Source organism: Pseudorca crassidens, chromosome 2 (assembly GCF_039906515.1).
Source record: "Pseudorca crassidens isolate mPseCra1 chromosome 2, mPseCra1.hap1, whole genome shotgun sequence".
NCBI lineage: Eukaryota > Metazoa > Chordata > Mammalia > Artiodactyla > Delphinidae > Pseudorca > Pseudorca crassidens.
The window spans coordinates 14,582,103-14,602,133 of NC_090297.1; the positions used below are offsets into that span (position 1 = coordinate 14,582,103).

Sequence of the window (20,031 nt, forward strand, 5' to 3'; positions counted from 1 at the left end):
TCTATGCCATCCCTTCTCCATCATTCCACTTGTCAGTCACAAGCCTACCACAAAATAAGGGCCAGAAATGGGCCCATCACTCTTACCTGGGACACAGCGCAAGCCTCATCTGGATTCTCCAGACGCAAGAGAGAAAACTCAATCAGGACTTTACAGGCTGCTGCCACAGACTGAAGTTGGTTCCGCGGAACTGAGAAAGGAATAAATTTTACTTAACTTCAGACTGCTATAACTCACTTCAGCCTCACAGTCAATAAACCAAATAAGTATTGAGCTCCGTGTGTCCAACATTCCCAATATCGTTCTACGAGAATAATTATTCAGAACCAACAACCCTACAGGCATTTTGGCATTGATAAGCATCAACTGCTTCTAGATCAATTTATCTTACATTTACTAGAAATTAAGATAATTATAATAGGAAATACATCACAGTAAGTACCAAGCACTTCAAATATATTAACCCACTTAATCCCTAAACCAATTCTATGGGGTAGATAATATTGTTACCCCCCTTCTTTTTTTTTTTTTTTTAACAGATAAGGAAATTAAACCATAGACAGGTTAAATGACTTGACCAAAGTCACGCAGCTGGAGTTAAATCCAGGAAGTCTGGCTCTAAAGTTCATGCTCTTACCCAGTAGACTACACTACCTCTCCTTTCCCTTTTTGCAACGGGCTTCCTACTCAAAGTTTCTCCAATCTACAAGTGATTCTTACAGTGGTAGCCAATGCCTATAATAAACAGCACTAGATACCGAAAGATTACTCAGCAACCCTGTAACTTCCTTTCACTTTGCTTGCTTAGCAAACTATTTAAGTAAAATAATTCAAATTCTTCAGAACTATATGAGTTAGGATTGGAAAAAAAAAGTGAAAATGCAAAATTTCAGAAATAGTGGAAAGTAAGGGCTTGGTCATGTTTGCGGGTAGAAAAGTTTAAAAGATGGGGAACTGAAGTTGAAATCCAGTCACACACCAGAGAACACAAAAGGAGAATTTAACTTCTCACCAAAATCAAATAAGGAATAGAGCCTTGGTTAGTGGCTGCTAACCCCAGGTCAGTATCCACCTAACCCCCCAATCCCACCCACCCTGCCCCCCAAAATTAGCACATTAATAACTACATGTGTAAAATCAATAAAATGCTTTTGATTAAAAAGGCAAGGAAGGTTAACTTAATGGTTATGAAATAGATGTCCAAACCAAATAGTTTTTAAATCCCTTGTGGTTGGCCTCAGTAAAGGAACTTCCAGAGCCTTATCATACTGACCGTTGTCTCCGCTCTTGAGTGAACAGGTTACAACTAAAATACAGACTTCATTAACAACTTGTTCAGACACCGTAACAAGAGGACACACAATTTCCCTATTCATGAGCCCTTAAAAGGGAATGACAAGAATAGAATACTTACTGAGGCTACAAACTGTTGTGATATAGTGTGTGGAAAGTGCAACGAAAGATGAGTAGAATGGCTCATACTGCTTCTCGTGGTGCAGGATTTCTGATTCACTGCAAAGAAAATAATTCAGCCAACATTTACTTAGTGCTTACTATATGCCAGATACCCTACCCCTTTCCAGGCATTACCTGACTTAATCCTTGCAGCAATCCTACTTGGTAGGCACTGTTATCATCCCTATATCCAAGTTGAGAAAGTGAAGCTTAGAGAGTTAAAACTAAGTACCTTGTTCAAGGTATCAGGCTTAGTAAGTGGCAAAGGCTAATGAACAGGAAACACTTTCAAACTCACTTAGAATTAAAGGAATACAAGTAAAAACACAACAGGATACCATCTTGACCTGTATTACTGACTGGCAAAGACAAAGCTAATAATGCCATGAGCTGGCCAAAGGAGGGGTACAGCAGGGCACTCAAAATACTGTTAGTGGGAATACAGACTATAGTAACACATTCTGAAGACCAAACAAGGCCAGTCCATAATGCAGTAACTTAAAAAGAATCAACAACTCAAGGGAAGAAATCATCTGATGGGTGATAAAATCCAAAATTCTTTAGGTACCAGAGTCCTCCATCCCCCTCCCCACACCCATAGGATACAGCTAGATCACAACAAAGTGATTACTAACCACATCCCTTATCTTTACCTGAGAAAATGGCCTCTTCAGTGAAAATCTGGAGCCCAACTACGTCTAACAGCTGGATACATTTATGTCATTCTCTTTATCAAATCAGATGCTAATTGCAACCCACGGAACAAGAAGGCAAAGAAAACACTAAAATGTCTTATTAAATGGAAAGAGGAGAGCAATGTGGCTAAATAGTTTCCTCAGTAAGTTAATTCTCCAGCAAGAACTATCAGCCTAGGAAGGGAAACGTAAACAGAGTCAGGACTCTATCCACTTGCCAAATCAACACAGGAGCCAAAAAGACAAGCTCAACATTTGGAAGGTGCCATCGTGAGTGATGAATCACCTCAAACAACACTTAAGAGTCTGGCACTGCAAACACTTTGCTATTTGGAGATTTATCAAGGAAAAACGGGTGTTTATCAAAGATCAGTTCCTTATCTTGGAATATCTCCTTCACCAAGAAAAAATATTTATGGAGCACCTATGATGTGCAAGAACCTCCCTGCCCATCAAGGATCATTTTCTCCCTAGTTGTCAGATGGACAAAAAGAAGGAAACAAAAACCTTAAAACATCAAGCAACACTCAAAGCTTCAGAGGCCATCACACAGGTGAGGGTCATATCACATTCAGCAGAGAACTCCCCAACCCCCTGCTTCCACCTCCTACGAACAGCTGTTCCTTCACTCCCATCCTTACACTTATGCATTCATTGTTCTAAGGTTTCCCCACCCTGTAATTTGATCCATTTTACTAAGTATTTACCTTCTCTGCTTCATTTCAAAGTTTCAGAGCTGCTTACCCCCACGTTTTGCAACTGAACAGGTTTACCAAAACTAAGAGGAAGACTGCCTATCCAAAGAACGAACTTATTCTGCTGCTTTCATTCCCATTCAGATAATAAAATATATCCAAAATATAGGAGTAAACATATTTAATTACCTGGTTCAAAGCTGCCCTATTATGATTTAACAAACCCTACTTCCTGCCCTAGAAATACACAACTGCCTTATTCCAATCAAGAACAAAGAACGCACTTTGGGGAAAGACGGACATTGGCAATAGAAAAAAATGGAGCAGTCCTGAGGCTCAACTTACGATTTGCTTAGGACAAGTAAGGATAAACCTAGGGAAATTAGTTTTAAAAAGACTTAAAGGTGGGGCACTTCCCTGGTGGTCCAGTGGTTAAGACTCCACCCTTCCAATGCAGGGGGCGAGGGTGAGATCCCTGGTTGGGGAACTGGGACCCTGCATGCCGCACGTTGCGGCCAAAATAAGAAAAAGAAAAGAAAAAGAAAATATACCGGAGTGCCTTCTTTAAAAAAAAAAAAAAGAGAGACTTGAAGGGGAGAGTAGGCAGGTGGACATGTGGCCCAAAGGACAATGTTGTTATCTCTTGATTCTAAAGAAACAACTGTGTTTGAGTACCCTGATGAAGATGTGCCACCACAATTCCTCACCCCACCCTCATTTCCCAAGAACCTGACGGACACCAAGTCACCAAAGGAGGCAAAGAAATGGAAAAATGGAAGAAAGGGCAAGACGTTAGGTAGGAAGGGGAAGAATGCAGAAATTGAAGGCAAATATGACAGGAAGAAAAATAAGGAGATTTCAAGGTAAAAATATCTCTCCTCTAGGCAGTCAAGCTATTTTCCTCAAACGTCTACTTCGCCTAACAAACTGCAACAAAAGTATCACAGAGCCTCAAACACTGCTGAAAAGACAAGGAATCTGAAGTGGTTTTATTCCATACAAAATAAATGCAATGCAGAGCATAAAGGGAAACAGCAGCTAAGCAGAAGTCCAATTTGGTCAGAGAAGTCCAATTTGACATGTAAGTAAAAAAGAACTGGCCAGGGTCTGGAAATATCTGGGTTTTTCTAGGAAGAGGTGAAAAATCAGATGTAGCAAAATAAAAGACTAAGGATTCACCTTCCTTCTCCCTCTTAGATTACTATTTATATCTTTGTTGTGAACTGTGGAAACTCCACAAAGCCCTTTCCCCTCAACAGAATCATAAATTCCCAAGTATAGAATCTATTATGCTTGTTTCAAGATACTTAGAATCATGAAACAAGCATAACAAATACATTAATGAGTTATATTCATTTAAAAAATATGTGTTTATTGACCATCTGCTGTGTGTCACAGAGTACTTAATACATGTTAACCAAAGAACTGAAAGTTTTCACATACATCCCTCACACTCTCCACAAACCTGCAGGGAATGTAATACTGAGACATGGAAACTACCTAATCTCACAACTAACTATATACCCTTATCATTTGGTGGCTGGCTTTCTTTCTGTAGGTCAATCACGAACTCGGCTGATGATGGCACTAGTGCACCCCTTTCTCCCTTAAGAGATTTTTAGAAAATGACTGCATTATCTAATGGGGATGCTGTAACAGCTTCTGCCTTCCCAAGTAGGCCTCCTCAGCCTAAATTTTATCAAATAGCTGGGAGGCAGGGACTCAAGGAGGCTTATCACTAAGAAAGGCTGGACAGCCTAGGAAGGACTGGCTCAGGGGAAAAGGGCTTTTTTTCTTTTTTATTAATCTACAAAGACTCAGTCAAATTATTCAATGAGAACCATTCTCACCAACTTATCCTGCACAGAGTTAAGAAAGGAAGTCTGGGGACTTCCCTGGTGGTCCAGTGGTAAGACTCTGAGCTTCCAATGCAGGGGGCCCGGGTTAGATCCCTGGTCGGGGAACTAGATCCTGCATGTGGCAACTAAAAAGATCCGGTGCACCGTGCCACAACTAAGACCCGGCACAACCAAATAAATAAAGAAATATTAAAAAAAAAAAAAAAGGAATTCTGTATTGGGTAGTATATAAGGCTACATTCAGCAATTACACTTTAAGCAATTAAGCCCACATATGGCATGTGCTCCGTTAAGCTAGTTCTCGCTTCATTTCTGGTCTAGAAAAGTAATGGTGTTTAAAAGATTTTCAGTCTTTACTGCTAAAAGACATGCTATCAATAAGCAGTAGAAATGAAGATGAAGTCCCCTTTAAGTAAACTCAGATATCTTTCTCCTTTAAGAATCTAATGACAGGGGCTTCCCTGGTGGCACAGTGGTTGAGAGTCCGCCTGCGGATGCAGGGGACGTGGGTTCGTGCCCCGGTCCGGGAAGATCCCACATGCCGCGGAGCGGCTGGGCCCATGAACCACGGCCGCTGAGCCTGCGCGTCCGGAGCCTGTGCTCCACAACGGGAGAGGTCACAACAGTGAGAGGCCCGCGTACAGAAAAAAAAAAAAAAAAAAAATCTAATGACACTTTTGAGAGTATGCTTCCCAATTTATCCATGCTACTCCCTCCTTTGTTTCAGTTTGGTTACGAAGTCAAACTTAACAAACAGGGTCCAGGGAATTCCCAGCAGTCCAGTGGTTAGTACTCTGCCAAGAGCCCGGGTTCAATCCCTGGTTGGGGAACTAAGATCCTGCAAGCCTTGTGGTGCTGCCAAAAAAAAAAAACAGGGTCTGGATCTAGGAATTATTTCTTCTACCTTTTCTTCAAGCCCAAAGGTCAATTCCAACTATAAAAGTATGAAAGAATAGAGACAGAAAGTAGAATGGTGGAGGAGTCTCTCAGGGCATGTGTCATCGTCCTCAAAGGTCAAAAAAAGGGAGGAATTCAATGGATGAGCAGGCCACCAGATAGGAAGTAAGAGCTGACATGATGGAGCCAGGACATCAAAAAGAAAAAAAAAAAAGTTAAAAAAAAAAAGTTAAAAAAAAAAAAAAGGGAGGCAGAGAGTAGCAGACTGCAACAGAAAAATAGAAGGTCCCTGGAGGGAAAGAAGAAAAACATGGAAGGCATAACCACAGAAAGAAACACGGGACTGTCTGGGAGAGGCAACCACAGAGGTAAAGTAGCAGCCTAGGCACCTAAACCTTTGATTACCTGCAAAGCGAAGCGCGCCACAGCATCTGTACAGTGCTGGCTCTGACCTGGTTCTATATTCAGTGGCCATAACTTGATGTTCAAGAAATAATTCTGACACCTTTTTTTTTTTGGAAAAGCAAATAAAACTTTTGAGAAACAGAATATTGATAGCAGGGTATTAATTTTTGTGCTCTAAACCAGGGGTTGGCCTGCAGGTCAAATCCAGCCAGTCACCTATCTCTGTACAGCCCATATTTAAGAATGGTTTTTACATGTGTTTTTATGGCTGGAAAGAAAAAAAATCAAAAGAACATTTTGTGACATGTAAGTATCATACGAAATTCACATTTGTGCCCATAAATAAGATTCTGGAACACAGCCACACCCATTTATTTATGTAATGTGTACGGCTGCTTTCGCCATACGATGGCAGAGATGACGAGTGTACACACCGTATGGCCTGCAGGTTAAATTTACTCTGATCCTTTACAGAAAAAATGTGCTGACCTCTGCTCTACACCAAACTGAACACTTGATATGTTTCGTTGTTCTAACTGTAAAGAACTTGTAAGCCAGATATTTCTTCTGGAAATTACAGAACCATGTAACAGCAAACCAATAAACAGTCCCATTTGCAAGAGTCTGAAAATATTTTATTGAGAGAGGGAGGGAGGGAGAGAGAGAAAAAACTGTTTCTGTGGGAAAATGACCTCTCAGACAATAAGCACAACCTTCAGATCATATTGCTCTCAGAGAGCCTGAAGAGGACACATAACAGGCTTTCCAAGTTGACTGAGCCACAAAAACCAGAACAGAGACTTCAAGGATCTTGCCTTCCAATAAAAATATGTGTTACTAAACAGCCATCAGTTTGGATTTCTTTTCCAAACCATGAAAAGAGGTCTTATTAGTGTCTATAAACGCAGGCAACCCTTGATTATCTTAGCTATACAGAGTGCAAGAGGGGCCACTATCACTTATTTGGCAAAATTCAAACGTACCCTGACATATTTGGTTTTGGCTCCTTCTACAGGTTGGAGGGAGTTGCTTAACTATTACAGTTTAAAAGGCGTGGGCCCATAATACTGGATGTATGGGCCAGGGTGTCAACAAATGACTTTATTACCTACTCAGCTCATGTCCATAAAAACATAAAAGTAAATGTTCTAAAAAGTGGAACACGACAAGTGTAATTCGGGAAAAATACCACTAATCCAAATGTTTAAAACAGTTATAAAGAGACTACATAATTTGAGAGCAGTATCTTTGATATTTGTTTACATCTTCCGAAACTTCTTGGCTTAATAATAAGATAGGAAAATCCATCTGTAAAGTTAACTGTGAACTTACCAAACCAAACCATTATCTTACTGTTTTTTTAAACCTCATCCAAAGTATCACAAACCTAACAATAAACACTATAATAGACAATGTGTCAAACCATGGGCCTCCCTTGAGTAATAAATAGCAATTTCTAATCTTCTGGATAACATGTAGGTATACTCTTGTTGGCATGAAGCTAAAATGACCCAGTTAGCAATTGCAGAAAGTTGCTGAAGTCAGGTTTGGCTAGAAAAATGAAAATGAGACTAGCTTTAAAGGTAGGTCTACCATTAAACTAATGAAAGACTGCTCTGAGGAAGGTAAGACAGGAAAAGGCAGGCACTGTGATATCACTGGCCTTGTATGTACACAACTCTCACAATCTAAGAATCTCAGAAAGAAAAATTCATGTAACAGCAAACCAATAAACAGTCCCGTTGGTAAGAGTCTAAAGATATTTTACTGAGAGACAGGGCGAGTATACGGTTTCAGTGGGAAAATGACCTCTCAGAATAACACTGCAATGTTTTTAATCAAAGACCGTTACGGTAGCAATATACCGTAAGTGTAACCTGAAAAGAAAGTCATCAATGATAACTAGTGGCTTCAGTCACAGAAACAGCACGTGCCCCCAAGTAATTACAGCACCAGGGAGACCGTTATTAAATTATGTGGTAGCTCTTCAATTTAAACCCCGGGCTCCGCTACGGCCCAGGCTAGGGGGAAGAGCGCTGACGAGAAATGCAAACTCATCAGCGCTTTGACCTTAACATAGGGGGCAGCCCTGGGAACATTCCCCTGCGAGGTCGATGCATCTCAAAATTACTCCGAAACCAGCCCGGCCACGCCCTCCCGAGAGGGCGTCCTCAAAAGTTTTGATCGCGAAGGAAATTGAGGCACAGGATTTACCCGGGTTGGCGGAAGAACACCAGACAAGCTTTCCTCTGCCAGGGCCGGGGAGCCCCGAAGCCGGGGCCAGGGCCGCGGTCTCAGAGCCTCAGGAGGTAGCCGGGCAGAGGGTCCAGATCCTCTGGCACGACCTCCCCTCCCCCTCCCGGTTCCCGCCCCACCGGGGACGCCGCCCGGTACCTCTCGATGACTGAGGCCACCAGCTGCGGCAACTCCTTCATCTCGAAGGCGGAATAGGACGCGGATAGCAGGGGCCGCACCGCCACCTCCCAGCCCGGGGTCGTGTCTGCCTCCGTTGCCGGGGCCCCGGGCGTCGGCGCCGCAGCCGCCGCCTCTTCGCCGCCGCTCGTCGCCATCTTCCGTCGTACTAGTGCAGCTCCCTCCGGGGGCTTGCCACCGGCCCAGCGCCTCCTCCCGGGAGGGGGCGGAAGTGACGCAATAGGCCCGTCAGACTGCGCGACGCAGTCGCCAGCTAAAATACGCGACGCGCGAGGACAGCCTCCCTCTGCTCTCGCAGGGGGAGCGTGGCGCGGCGTGGGGACGGGGACGAGGAGTTGCGCCTGCGCAGGACGTAGTCCTTCAGGTGAGGGCGGGAGCGTTAAGCTCCGCGCCAGCGGGCTGGAAGTCGTTCCCGGAAATGGGAGGTCTGTGGCTTTCGGGCGCTCCGGAGAGGTGAGTTTGGGACTTGGTTTCAGTTGACTAGACCAAGGCAGGGAAGTACACCTGCATCGGCGAATATAATGGCCCCGGCTCAAGAAAGCTAAGGACGAGAAGAGGCCGTCGAAGCCTAATCACGGTCACCTGCTTCACTTCCCTGATGACCCTCCGCCCACTCCCAACAGTTACAGTATAGCGCTTCATTTTGCAAAACTCTTTCTCCTTCTCACACCGCCTCTCGCTGTTAGTGTAATCGCCAGTCCTTTCTTCGCGCTGAAATCCCTTTTATGTTTTTTGTTTGTTTGTTTCTGTACGCGGGCCTCTCACTGTTGTGGCCTCTCCCGTTGCGGAGCACAGGCTCCGGATGCGCAGGCTCAGTGGCCATGGCTCACGGGCCCAGCCGCTCCGTGGCAAGTGGGATCTTCCCGGACCGGGGCACGAACCTGTGTCCCCTGCATCGGCAGGCGGACTCTCAACCACTACGCCACCAAGGAAGCCCTCCTTTTATGTTTTGATTACCATCATTAGTAATGTTACCAGCTCGTGTTTGCATCGCTCTTTGCTATTTGCCAGGTAACGTTCCATTCCCCCCTTTTTCTACTAGCAAAGAAAGAATGTAAACTTTTCATCCGGTAATTTTCTTGTTTCTGGTTGTGGGCTTTTCTTTTCCGCCTAGAGAAGTTCCTTTAGCATTTTTTGTAAAGCTGGTCTGATGTGATGGTGCTGAATTCTTTTAGCTTTTGCTTGTCCGTAAAGCTTTTGATTCTCCATCAAATCCGAATCAGTTCAGAATGATAAATATAGTTAACACTGCTGTATGTTATATATGAAAGTTCTTAAGAGAATAAATCCTAAGAGTTCTCATCACAAGGAAAAACATTTTTTCTTTCATTTTGTATCTATGTGAGATAATGGATGTCCACCAAACTTATTGTGATAATCCCTTTATGATGATTTAAGTCAAATCGTTATGCTGTACGCCTTACATTTACCCAGTGCTGTGGGTCTATATCTCAGTAAGACCTGGAGAAAATAAAATAAAATCCTGAAAAAAAACATCTGAATGAGAACCTTGCTGGGTAGAGTATGCTTAGTAGTCATAGGTTTTTCTCCTTCATTACTTTTAAGTAGTGTGCCACTCCCTTCTGGCCTGCAGAGTTTCTGCTGAAAAATCAGCTGATAGCCTTATGGGAGTTCCCTTGTATGTTATTTGTTTCTTTTAATATTCTCTCTTTATCTTGAATTTTTGCCATTTTGGTTACAGTGTGTCTTGGTGTGTTCCTCTGTGGGTTAATCCTGTATGGGACTCTCTGCACTTCTGGACTTGGGTGACTGTTTCCTTTCCCAGGTTAGGGACCTTTTCAGCTATTATCTCTTCAAATATTTTCTCAGGCCCTTTCTCTCTCTCTTCTCCTCCTGGGACCCCTATAATGCAAACATTAGCACACTTGGTGTTGTCCCAGAGGTCTCTTAAACTGTCATCATTTCTTTTCAATCTTTTTTCATTTTTCTCTTCAGCAGCAGTGATTTCCACTACTCTGTCTTCCAGCTCACTGATCTGTTCTTCTGCCTCATTTAGTCTACTATTGACTCCTTCCAGTGTATTTTTCATTTCAGTTATTGTATTCTTCAATTCTGTTTGGTTCTTTATATTTTCTAATTCTTTGTTAAAAACTTCTTTATAGGAACTTCCTTGGAGGCGCAGTGGTTAAGAATCCACCTGCCAATGCATGGGACATGGGTTCGAGCCCTGGTCCAGGAAGATCCCACATGCCGCGGAGCAGCTAAGCCCGTGCGCCACAACTACTGAGCCTGCGCTCTAGAGCCTGTGAGCCACAACTACTGAGCCTGCGAGCCACAGCTACTGAAGCCCACGCACCTAGAGCCCATGCTCCACAACAAGAGAAGCCACCACAATAAGAAGCCCGCGCACCGCAACGAAGAGTAGGCCCCGCTCAACGCAACTAGAGAAAGCCAGCATGCAGCAACGAAGACCCAACACAACCAAAAATAAATAAATAAATAAAATTGAAAATAATAATAATAAAACTTCTTTATACAATGGAATACTACTCAGCCATAAAAAAGAATGAAATAATGCCATTTGCAGCAACATGGATGGACCGAGAAATTATCATACTAAGTGAAGGAAGTCAGAAAGAAAGCCAAATACCATATGATATCACTTATATGTGGCATCTAAAATATTACATAAATGAACTTATCCACAAAGTAGAAACAGACTCACAGACATAGAGAACAGATTTGTGGTTGCCAAGGGAGAGTGTGTATGGGGGAGGGATGGAATTAGCAGATGCAAACTATTATATATAGAATGGATGAACAACAAGGTCTGTATAGCACAGGGAACTATATTCAATATCCTGTAATAAAACATAATGGAAAAGAATTTTTTAAAAAAACTCCTTAAAGGCACACATTCCTATAAGACTGTCCTAAGAATTATCAATTTCCTGGACTTCTCTAACTTCAATTTAGGAAATATCAACTCTCCGAAACCCCACATCCTAGCCTTCCCTTATTGTCTTGTTTTGCTGAGTGCTACTTATTTAAAATTCTTTACAACAATGCTCTTACTATGCGGTATAATGATGTACTACATCAACTTGAATGAAATGAAAAAAAAACCTCTGATTGCTTGCTCTATGCATCCGTTCTCCTCCCGAGTTCTTTGATCAAGTTTACAATCGTTACTCTGAACGGAAAGAATGTGAACTTTTATCCATAGGATAATGTCTATATTTTTGCCGATAAAAAATAATCTGGGTTCCAGATCTAAGAGGGAAAAGCAGTTTGACTTAAAGAAAGGTATGCATGCCTTCAGGACCCTCTTGTGTGTGAGTTCTCGGAGGATGACTTTGAGCTCCAGGCCCTGTGGCTCACAGTGCACCCAAATCAGAAAATGTTCACAAGGGGCTTCCCTGGTGGCGCAGTGGTTGAGGGTCTGCCTGCCGATGCAGGGGACATGGGTTCGTGCCCCGGTCCGGGAAGATCCCACATGCCGCGGAGCAGCTGGGCCCGTGAGCCATGGCTGCTGAGCCTGGGCGTCTGGAGCCTGTGCTCCGCAGCGGGAGAGGCCGCGGCAGTGAGGGCCCCGCGTACCGCAAAAAAAAAAAAAAGTGTTCACAAGAATTGTGAAGACGTTTTGAAAATCCTGAAAGCCCTGAAATTCTCCCCCATGGTTTGGAGGAGCGCCTTTTATTCCCGGTGTGATGCTGATAAATAAATTGGTACCTGGTGTTCAATCTAGACTCTTCGTAAGAAAAGAGCTATTTTACATTAGAAATAAAATTCAGTCAAGTCAAGGCCAGTCTTGGAGGAAAACATGGCTTCAGTGCTAACAGTAGGGATTTTCCTTTAGTGTCTTATATCAGGGGTTAATAAAACAGCAGTTTCCTTAAACATAAAAAGGATGAAAGATGAAAAGGAAAAAAAACCTTTCCGTAACACAGTAACTATCGTCATATTACAAGATACAGAAACAGAACCCTAAGGAGAAGGCTGGAGACCAGGCATTTTATAGTGGCTCTTAGGACATTAATTTTATTTTACTCAAAGGACAAAATTAATCTGCAAAGGTTCTCTTGGAGAGGCTTCAGAAAATAATAAAAGATCAAATGACCCTGCTCTCCTCCATCCCCCTCCATCTGCTGCAGCTGTACGAAAGAGTAAAAAAGGCAAATGCAGACTATCACAGGGAGATTTGCACCTGTACCTAAACATTTTTTTTTGGTATATTTTAAATATTTCTGGCTTATAGATTTGAAGAATGCATTCTAGGGTAATGACCTTCCATTATAAATACCATATTAATTTCAGTATTGGAGGTTTGTTCTTGTATTGCTACAAAGATTTAGAATGGGGACTTCCCTGGTGGGGCAGTGGTTAAGACTCTGCGATCCTGTTTCAGGGGCCTGGGTTCGATCCCTGGTCAGGGAACTAGATTCTGCATGCATGCCGCAACTAAGAAGCCCGCGGTCGCAACTAAGACCCGGCACAACCAAATAGATAAATAAATTTAAAAAATAATAATAATAAATAAATATTTTTAAAAGATTTGGAATGGCATCCACATTCTAAATTTAGATAACGAAAGAAACAGGATAAGTAGGGGAGTAAAAAAGACTTCTAGATGAAACATAAGCTTCTAATACTTTGGCCCAGAAAATAAGATAGAAACTAAAAAATGGTAACTTTTATAAATTATTACCTGAGGGACTTAAAATACCAGTTCTCTTCTAAGCCCAAGTGGCTGGGCAAGGAACTAAAATTTTAAAAGAAAGCAAGAAATGATATAGTCACATTACAGGAAATATAATGAAAGAAAATTAAGCAGCCGTAGCTGAACTGTATGGTTTAAAGATCAATGTGGTGGATAAAATAGATAAAGATTTACTATATAGCACAGGGAACTATATTCAGTATCTCGTAAAACTATAATGGAAAAGAATCTGAAAAAGTATATATATATGTATATATATATACAGGCATAAAAATAACTTAGTCACTTTGCTGGACATCTGAAACATTGTAAATTAACTATACTTCAATTTTAAAAAAACAATGCATGCTGGTTTATGTACTCTATTGCAAAGCTACATTGAGAGATGGGAGGATAAAGCAAATAGGTGGAAAATGTTAACATTTGGGGAATCCGAGTGAAGGGTATCAGAATTCTAAGTACTCTTCTTGTACTCTTTCTCTAAGTCTGAAACTGTATCAAAATAAAAAGTTAAAAATATTGTAAATACTTTGTGATTAGGAAAACATGGTTAGTATATCATGAGTATAATGACATATGGCAGGCACTTAACAGAAAGAAAATAGTGTACATAAAGTCTAGGAAGAGTGGAATCCAATGGTTATACTGTATGTATTAGCACTATTGGGGCATGAGGAAGGGCTGTATGTATTAGCACTATTGGGGCATGAGGAAGGGCTGTCCCGATAAGCGGAAGTGAATATTCTGGTCTCTCTTGCAGATATATATCTATGATAAAAACCATGCATAGGATATCACACCCCCTATTCTAAGTCCATAATAACCAAGCAAACTTATAATAGCACTTTGACTTATTTTCCAGGCTTTTTCATAGGAGAGACTACATATTTCAACTAGCAGACATAAGTAGTCTATTCCTCTTTGCATTTACAGTCTTCACTGTCATCAATAAGCTGGCGTTCTGGTCATCAGTCTTCTAGTCTAGGTTATCTTATCACAGCACATGGGATGTACAATATCATCAAAACTATAAAGAAGTATGATGGACTTATATGAGTGTGCCTTGGATGTGTATTTTTGCTTTCTTAACTTTCATTCTTTCGGATTGCATGTTATAGTCAACAGTATGCTTCAGGGAATTCCCTGGTGGTCCAGTGGTTAGGACTCCACGCTTCCATTGCAGGGGGCACAGGTTCAATCCCTGGTTGGGGAACTGAGATCCCACAAGCCGCGCAGCATGGCCAAAAAAAACAAAAACGAAAAAACGTATGCTTCAATATGAGTCTGTGGTTACTTTATTTAATTAATTAATTTATTTTTTTGCTGTACGCAGGCTTCTCACTGTTGCGACCTCTCCCGTTGCGGAGCACAGCCTCCAGACGCGCAGGCTCAGCGGCCATGGCTCACGGGCCCAGCCGCTCCGCGGCACGTGGGATCTTCCCGGACCGGGGCACGAACCCGAGTCCCCTACATCATCAGGCGGACTCCCAACCACTGCGCCACCAGGGAAGCCCTCTGTGGTTATTTTATAAAGACACCTTCCTAAATGAGCTCAGTCTCTCCCGGAATAGGCACATTCCCAGTATCAGCGATCAGAAATTTAGATAAGTCTCAGGACTGGTGGGAAAATGGCTTCTTGGTTGAAGGTCAGTCTCAACTGACATCACACCCAAACTCCTTAAAAAATGAGGAGGTGGGTGTACACATTCTTTATGTTATTATAAACCCTTACTGGAAGGATGGTCTAAATAATACAAGAGAGACTTAACTGAAAGAGTATTCAGTTGATCTCATAAAAGTCCCTAATGGTGGGACTGGTGGCGCAGTAGTTAAGAATCCGCCTGCCAATGCAGGGGACACGGGTTCGAGCCCTGATCCGGGAAGATCCCACATGCCGTGAAGCAACAAAGCCCATGCGCCACAACTACTGAGCCTGCACGCTCAAGCCCATGAGCCACAACTGCTGAGCCCGTGCGCCACAACTACTGAGCCTGCACGCTAGAGCCCATGAGCCACAACTGCTGAGCCTGTGCGCCACAACTACTGAGCCTGCACGCTAGAGCCCATGAGCCACAACTCCTGAGCCCGTGTGCCACAACTACTGAAGCCTGCATGCCTAGAGCCCGTGCTCCGCAAGAAGAGAAGCCACCACAATCAGAAGCCCGCGCACCGCAACAAAGAGTATCCCCTGCTCACAGCAACAAAGACCCAAAGCAGCCAAAAAAATAAATAAATAAAATAAATTTATTAAAAAAATAAATCCCTAATGGAATAACACTTAAGAATTTCAGAGAAAAGCCAGTCTCTTCAGTAAGTGGTGCTATGAAAACTGGACAGCTACAGGTAAACGAATGAAATTAGAACACTCCCTAACACCATAGACAAAAATAAACTTAAAATGGATTAAAGACCTAAATATAAGGCTGGATACTATAAAACTCTTAGAGGAAAACATAGGCACAACGCTGTGACAGAAATCACAGCAAGATGTTTTTCAATACACCTCCTAGAGTAATGAAAATTAAAACAAAATAAACAAATGGGACCTAATTAAACTTAAAAGGTTTTGCACAGCAAAGGAAAACAAACAAAATGAAAAGACAGCCCTCAGAACGGGAGAAAATATTTGGAAACGAAGCAACCGACAAGGGATTAATCTCCAAAATATACAAACAGCTCATGCAGCTCAATATCAGAAAAACAAACAACCCAATCAAAAAATGGGCAGAACAGAATTCCCTGGCATTTCAGTGGTTAGGGCTCCATGCTTTCACTGCTAAGGTTGCGGGTTCAATCCCTAGTTGGGGAACTAAGATTTGGCAAGCCACGGGGCAAGCACAACCAAAAACAAACAAACAAAAAAAACAATGGGCAAGAAAAACAAACAAACAAACAAACACAATGGGCTGAAGATCTAAATAGACATTTCTCCAAAGAAGACGTATGGATGGCCAAAAAGCACATAAAAAGATGCTCAACATCACTAATTATTCGAGAAATGCAAATCAAAAATACAATGAGGTATCACCTCACACTTGTCAGAATGGCCATCATCAAAAAACTACAAACAATAAATGCTGGAGAGGGTGTGGAGAAAAGGGAACCCTCCTATACTGTTGCTGGGAATGTAAATTGGTACAGCCACTATGGAGAACAGTATGGAGGTTCCTTAAAAACTAAAAATAGAGCTACCATATGATCCAGCAATCCCACTCCTGGGCATACATCCGGAGAAAACCATAATTCGAAAATACACACACACCACAATGTTCATTGCAGCACTATTTACAATAGCCAGGACATGGAAGCAACCTAAATGTCTGTCAACAGAGGAATGGATAAAGAAGATATGGTACATATATACAATGGAATATTACCCAGCCATAAAAAAGAACAAAATAATGCCATTTGCAGCAACATGGATGGACCTAGAGATTGTCATACTGAGTGAAGTAAGTCAGAGAAAGACAAATATCATATGATGTCATTTATATGTGAAATCTAAAAGAAAAGGCACAAGTGAACTTATTTACAAAACAGAAATAGAGACACAGATGTAGAAAACAAACCTACAGTTACCAGGAAGTAAGGGGGGGTTGGGGAGGAATAAACTGGGAGATTGGGATTGACATATATACACTAATATATGTAAAATAAATTACTGATAAGGACCTACTGTATAACACAGGGAACTCTACTCAGTACTCTGTAATGGCCTATATGGGAAAAGAATCTAAAAAAGAGTGGAGATATATATATATATATATATATGTATAACTGATTCACTTTGCTGTACACCTGATACTAACATGACATTGTAAATCAACTATACTCCAATAAAAATTTAAAAAAAGAATTTCAACCCTGTGGCCACTAAAAAAAGGGTGTGGGAGATCTATATTCCTAATATGGAAAGCTCTCCATGATATGTGGCATGATAAAATCAAGTTGCAGAACATTATGTGGTCTGGAGAGATGCAAAACAAATTGTTCAGTGGTTACCTCCGGGAAATAGAGGGTTGGGGAAGGTTTTGAAGAGGAGACTCGCCTTAATTTCTTTGGCATTGTTTAATTTTTTTTAACTTCTATAATCTTTTAAAATAAAGAATTTAGCAGCAAAAATGGAAGCAGTTCATGCATACAAAGTACCAGTATCTCCATTATTGAAAGGTAGATGGTACTTCTCAGTTTACATTTTACAAAAATAAAAGTGCACAATGTTGTCTACCTTGCTTTAATTATGGAATAATTGTCAATTTTTGAATGTTAAGGCAGTTGTTATAAAGAATAGTGTTTTCCAAAACCTATTTGGACTTTGAGTCTGAGTAATCAAAGTTTTTTTTGTTTGTTTATATAAGTACATATAAATATAATACCAAAAAGATACCTTTCCTTTTTAAAATGGAAATTACGGTACCACGAAGCTCATTTCCCATATTGATCTTATGAGCATTTCTTTTAAGTGGCAAAGCAGGGTTTGTCAGAGCTCCAGGCACACCAGGGAAAGGTGGGTAGGACTACCTCTTGGCATTTCAGTCAATATAAAAATTCCTTACTAAGTCACCAAAGGCACTGTAGAAACTTAAGGAACTAGGGACAGATGTCCTAAGGCTTCTGTGAAGAAGGTATAACCATTTGGGGAACTATTTGTCAAGCAGCAGCTTCATGTTTAAGATTGTGGAGAATTGAGAAAACAGTCTGACAATCCTCGGGAGACATAAAATGACTGAAATAATAAAATGCTAGGATACATCATTCAGGAAATTGTGTGGTTGGTAGCCAGGAAACTCGGAGGTCCTTGGTAGCCAAAATCAACAGGGAAGGCTTTATGGAGTTTAGATTTCAGACAAACCAGATTTTGAGAAGGGAAGAAAGCATTCCAAGTAAAGAATATAGAGAAAGATAGATTCATGACTTTAAAACAAAATTTAAATGAACAGAAATCTGTAAATAAGTCTTGGGATAATCCTGATAATTGTAGTTTATGTAATACACTCTTACCAGAAAAGGCAATTTATAAAGGAAGTGAAATTACAAATCTGAAATTTCCGAGCTGAAAGACCTTACAGACCATGTAATCTATGCCCTCACACAAATGGTAAAACACACTCAGAGAGGTTAGGTGACTTGCATTGAAGTCTCTAATACATATGTTAGGACTTGAGTATTTTTTTCTGTCATACTTTGTTCCAGAAAGGATTTAGGGAATCTCTACAAATACATGATGTTTAAGATGCATCAGTTGAAAAAACAAGTAGCAGAATTAAATAGCATGATGCCATTAAGAAAGAGTATGTAAAAAAAAAATAAGAAAGAGTATGTATAGGGAATTCCCTGGAAGTCCAATGGTTAGGACTCTGGGCTTTCACTGCCATGGCCTGGTTTCTATCCCTGGTCAGAGAACTAAGATCCCGCAAGCCATGTGGCACGACCAAAAAATAAAAATTAAAAAAAAAAAGAGAGAGTATGTATACAAGAACATTAAAATTGGACTATCAGTGCCCTTATGGGTAATCAATATTAGAACAAGTCCATATTAATTTTTGAATTTTAACTTTTTTTTTTTAATAATGTACATGTTCTTTTTCTTTTTGGTACGCGGGCCTCTCACTGTTGTGGCCTCCCCCGTTGCGGAGCACAGGCTCCGGATGCGCAGGCTCAGTGGCCATGGTTCACGAGCCCAGCTGCTCTGCGCCATGTGGGATCTTCCTGGACCGGGGCACAAACCCGTGTCCCCTGCATCGGCAGGTGGACTCTCAACCACTGCGCCACCAGGGAAGCCCTACATGTTCTATTTAAAGTCAAGGAAAAGAAGATTTTTTAAAGTGACTTAAGAGATAAACTATTCCTGATACCAAGACAAGAGGGAAATTTCTATTTGGTGCTCTACATAATATGATAAACAATGTCCTTAACAGAATAAATGCAGCATCAAGTTCTAAAGTCCATTCCTAAGGATAGGCTATGACAAAATACTGTCCCCTCAAGTTCAACCTAGATGCACAGCTAGTTCTCTGCTGGTCTGGCTTCATCTAGGGATTGACTTGAGAGAAGCTTGGAGAAAAGATGGAATATATATAAAACTGTATTAACTGCACATTAGCCTGCTCACCGAATTTCTTTGCTGGGAGAAGAGGAGCAGGTATCACCACTTTTAAAGTGGTGTTAAATCAACAGGTAATAATTTTAAGAGGATCAGTGGGGCATAACACATTATTTTTTAAACCCCTCTTCCAAAAAAATTATCAAAATTTAAAAAGGCCCTTACTGATCCCGGACATTCTAACCGCAATTCTGGATTTAAATCACTGATTACCGTCCAGAGTCAAACGCTAAGGAGAAATTATAGCAATAGCCACAGAGCATTCCACATTATTCCCAACAGGGACTAAGAATCATTAAATACTATTCAGTGGCAAAATTTTACACCAAAAGATCTTGTATGCTGACCAAACTAATAAAAAAATGACATAAAAAATACTGAAGAACTTACTTCTCTAAGTGAAACACTCCAGGGGGCGCCCAAATTAACCTATTTTATGAAGGCAGGGGAAAACACATGGCTCTAGGGATACACACAGCAAAAGAGGAGGACAAGAAAACACATCAGACAGGAATTCCTGGCAGTCCAGTGGTTAGGACTTCTCGCTTCCACTGCAGGCAGCATGGCCAAGAAAAAGAAAAAAAAAAAGGCCAAAAAAAGAAGGAAAGAAAACACATCAGAGATCTGAGAGGAAGCAGTTTCAAAGGCCATGGGTAGAGGCTGAGCATGGCTGGTCAGAAGCAAGTGCTGCTTTGAGATTAAGAAAGGTTGAGAACTTAGAAGACTTAGATTTGACCATGTCGTTAGCATTAGCTATGTTAACTGCCTGCTTTGAGGTAACTTTCAGTAAAATAGTTATGATTAAAGC

At 41.3% G+C, this 20,031-nt stretch overlaps 1 protein-coding gene and 1 long non-coding RNA gene across 10 annotated transcripts in view; one reads left to right on the forward strand and one right to left on the reverse strand.

The window, feature by feature from the left end:
- UBR4 (ubiquitin protein ligase E3 component n-recognin 4) overlaps positions 1-8,604 on the reverse strand; it is a 126,738-nt gene extending 118,134 nt beyond the window's left edge. For all 9 annotated transcript variants that reach the window (XM_067722231.1, XM_067722219.1, XM_067722199.1 and 6 more), the window contains exons 1-3: positions 8,401-8,604; positions 1,415-1,512; positions 87-190 (exon numbers count right to left, since the gene is read on the reverse strand). In XM_067722231.1, the coding sequence (XP_067578332.1) occupies positions 87-190; positions 1,415-1,512; positions 8,401-8,576 (378 nt within the window). In that variant the 5' untranslated portion in view covers positions 8,577-8,604. The remainder of the gene's footprint in view (positions 1-86; positions 191-1,414; positions 1,513-8,400) is intronic.
- A 26-nt stretch (positions 8,605-8,630) lies between these two features.
- LOC137216312 (uncharacterized) lies at positions 8,631-11,537 on the forward strand. The gene is made up of 2 exons (XR_010939704.1): positions 8,631-8,892; positions 10,563-11,537. It is a non-coding gene; the product is annotated as an uncharacterized lncRNA (long non-coding RNA).
- The last annotated feature ends 8,494 nt before the right edge of the window (positions 11,538-20,031 follow it).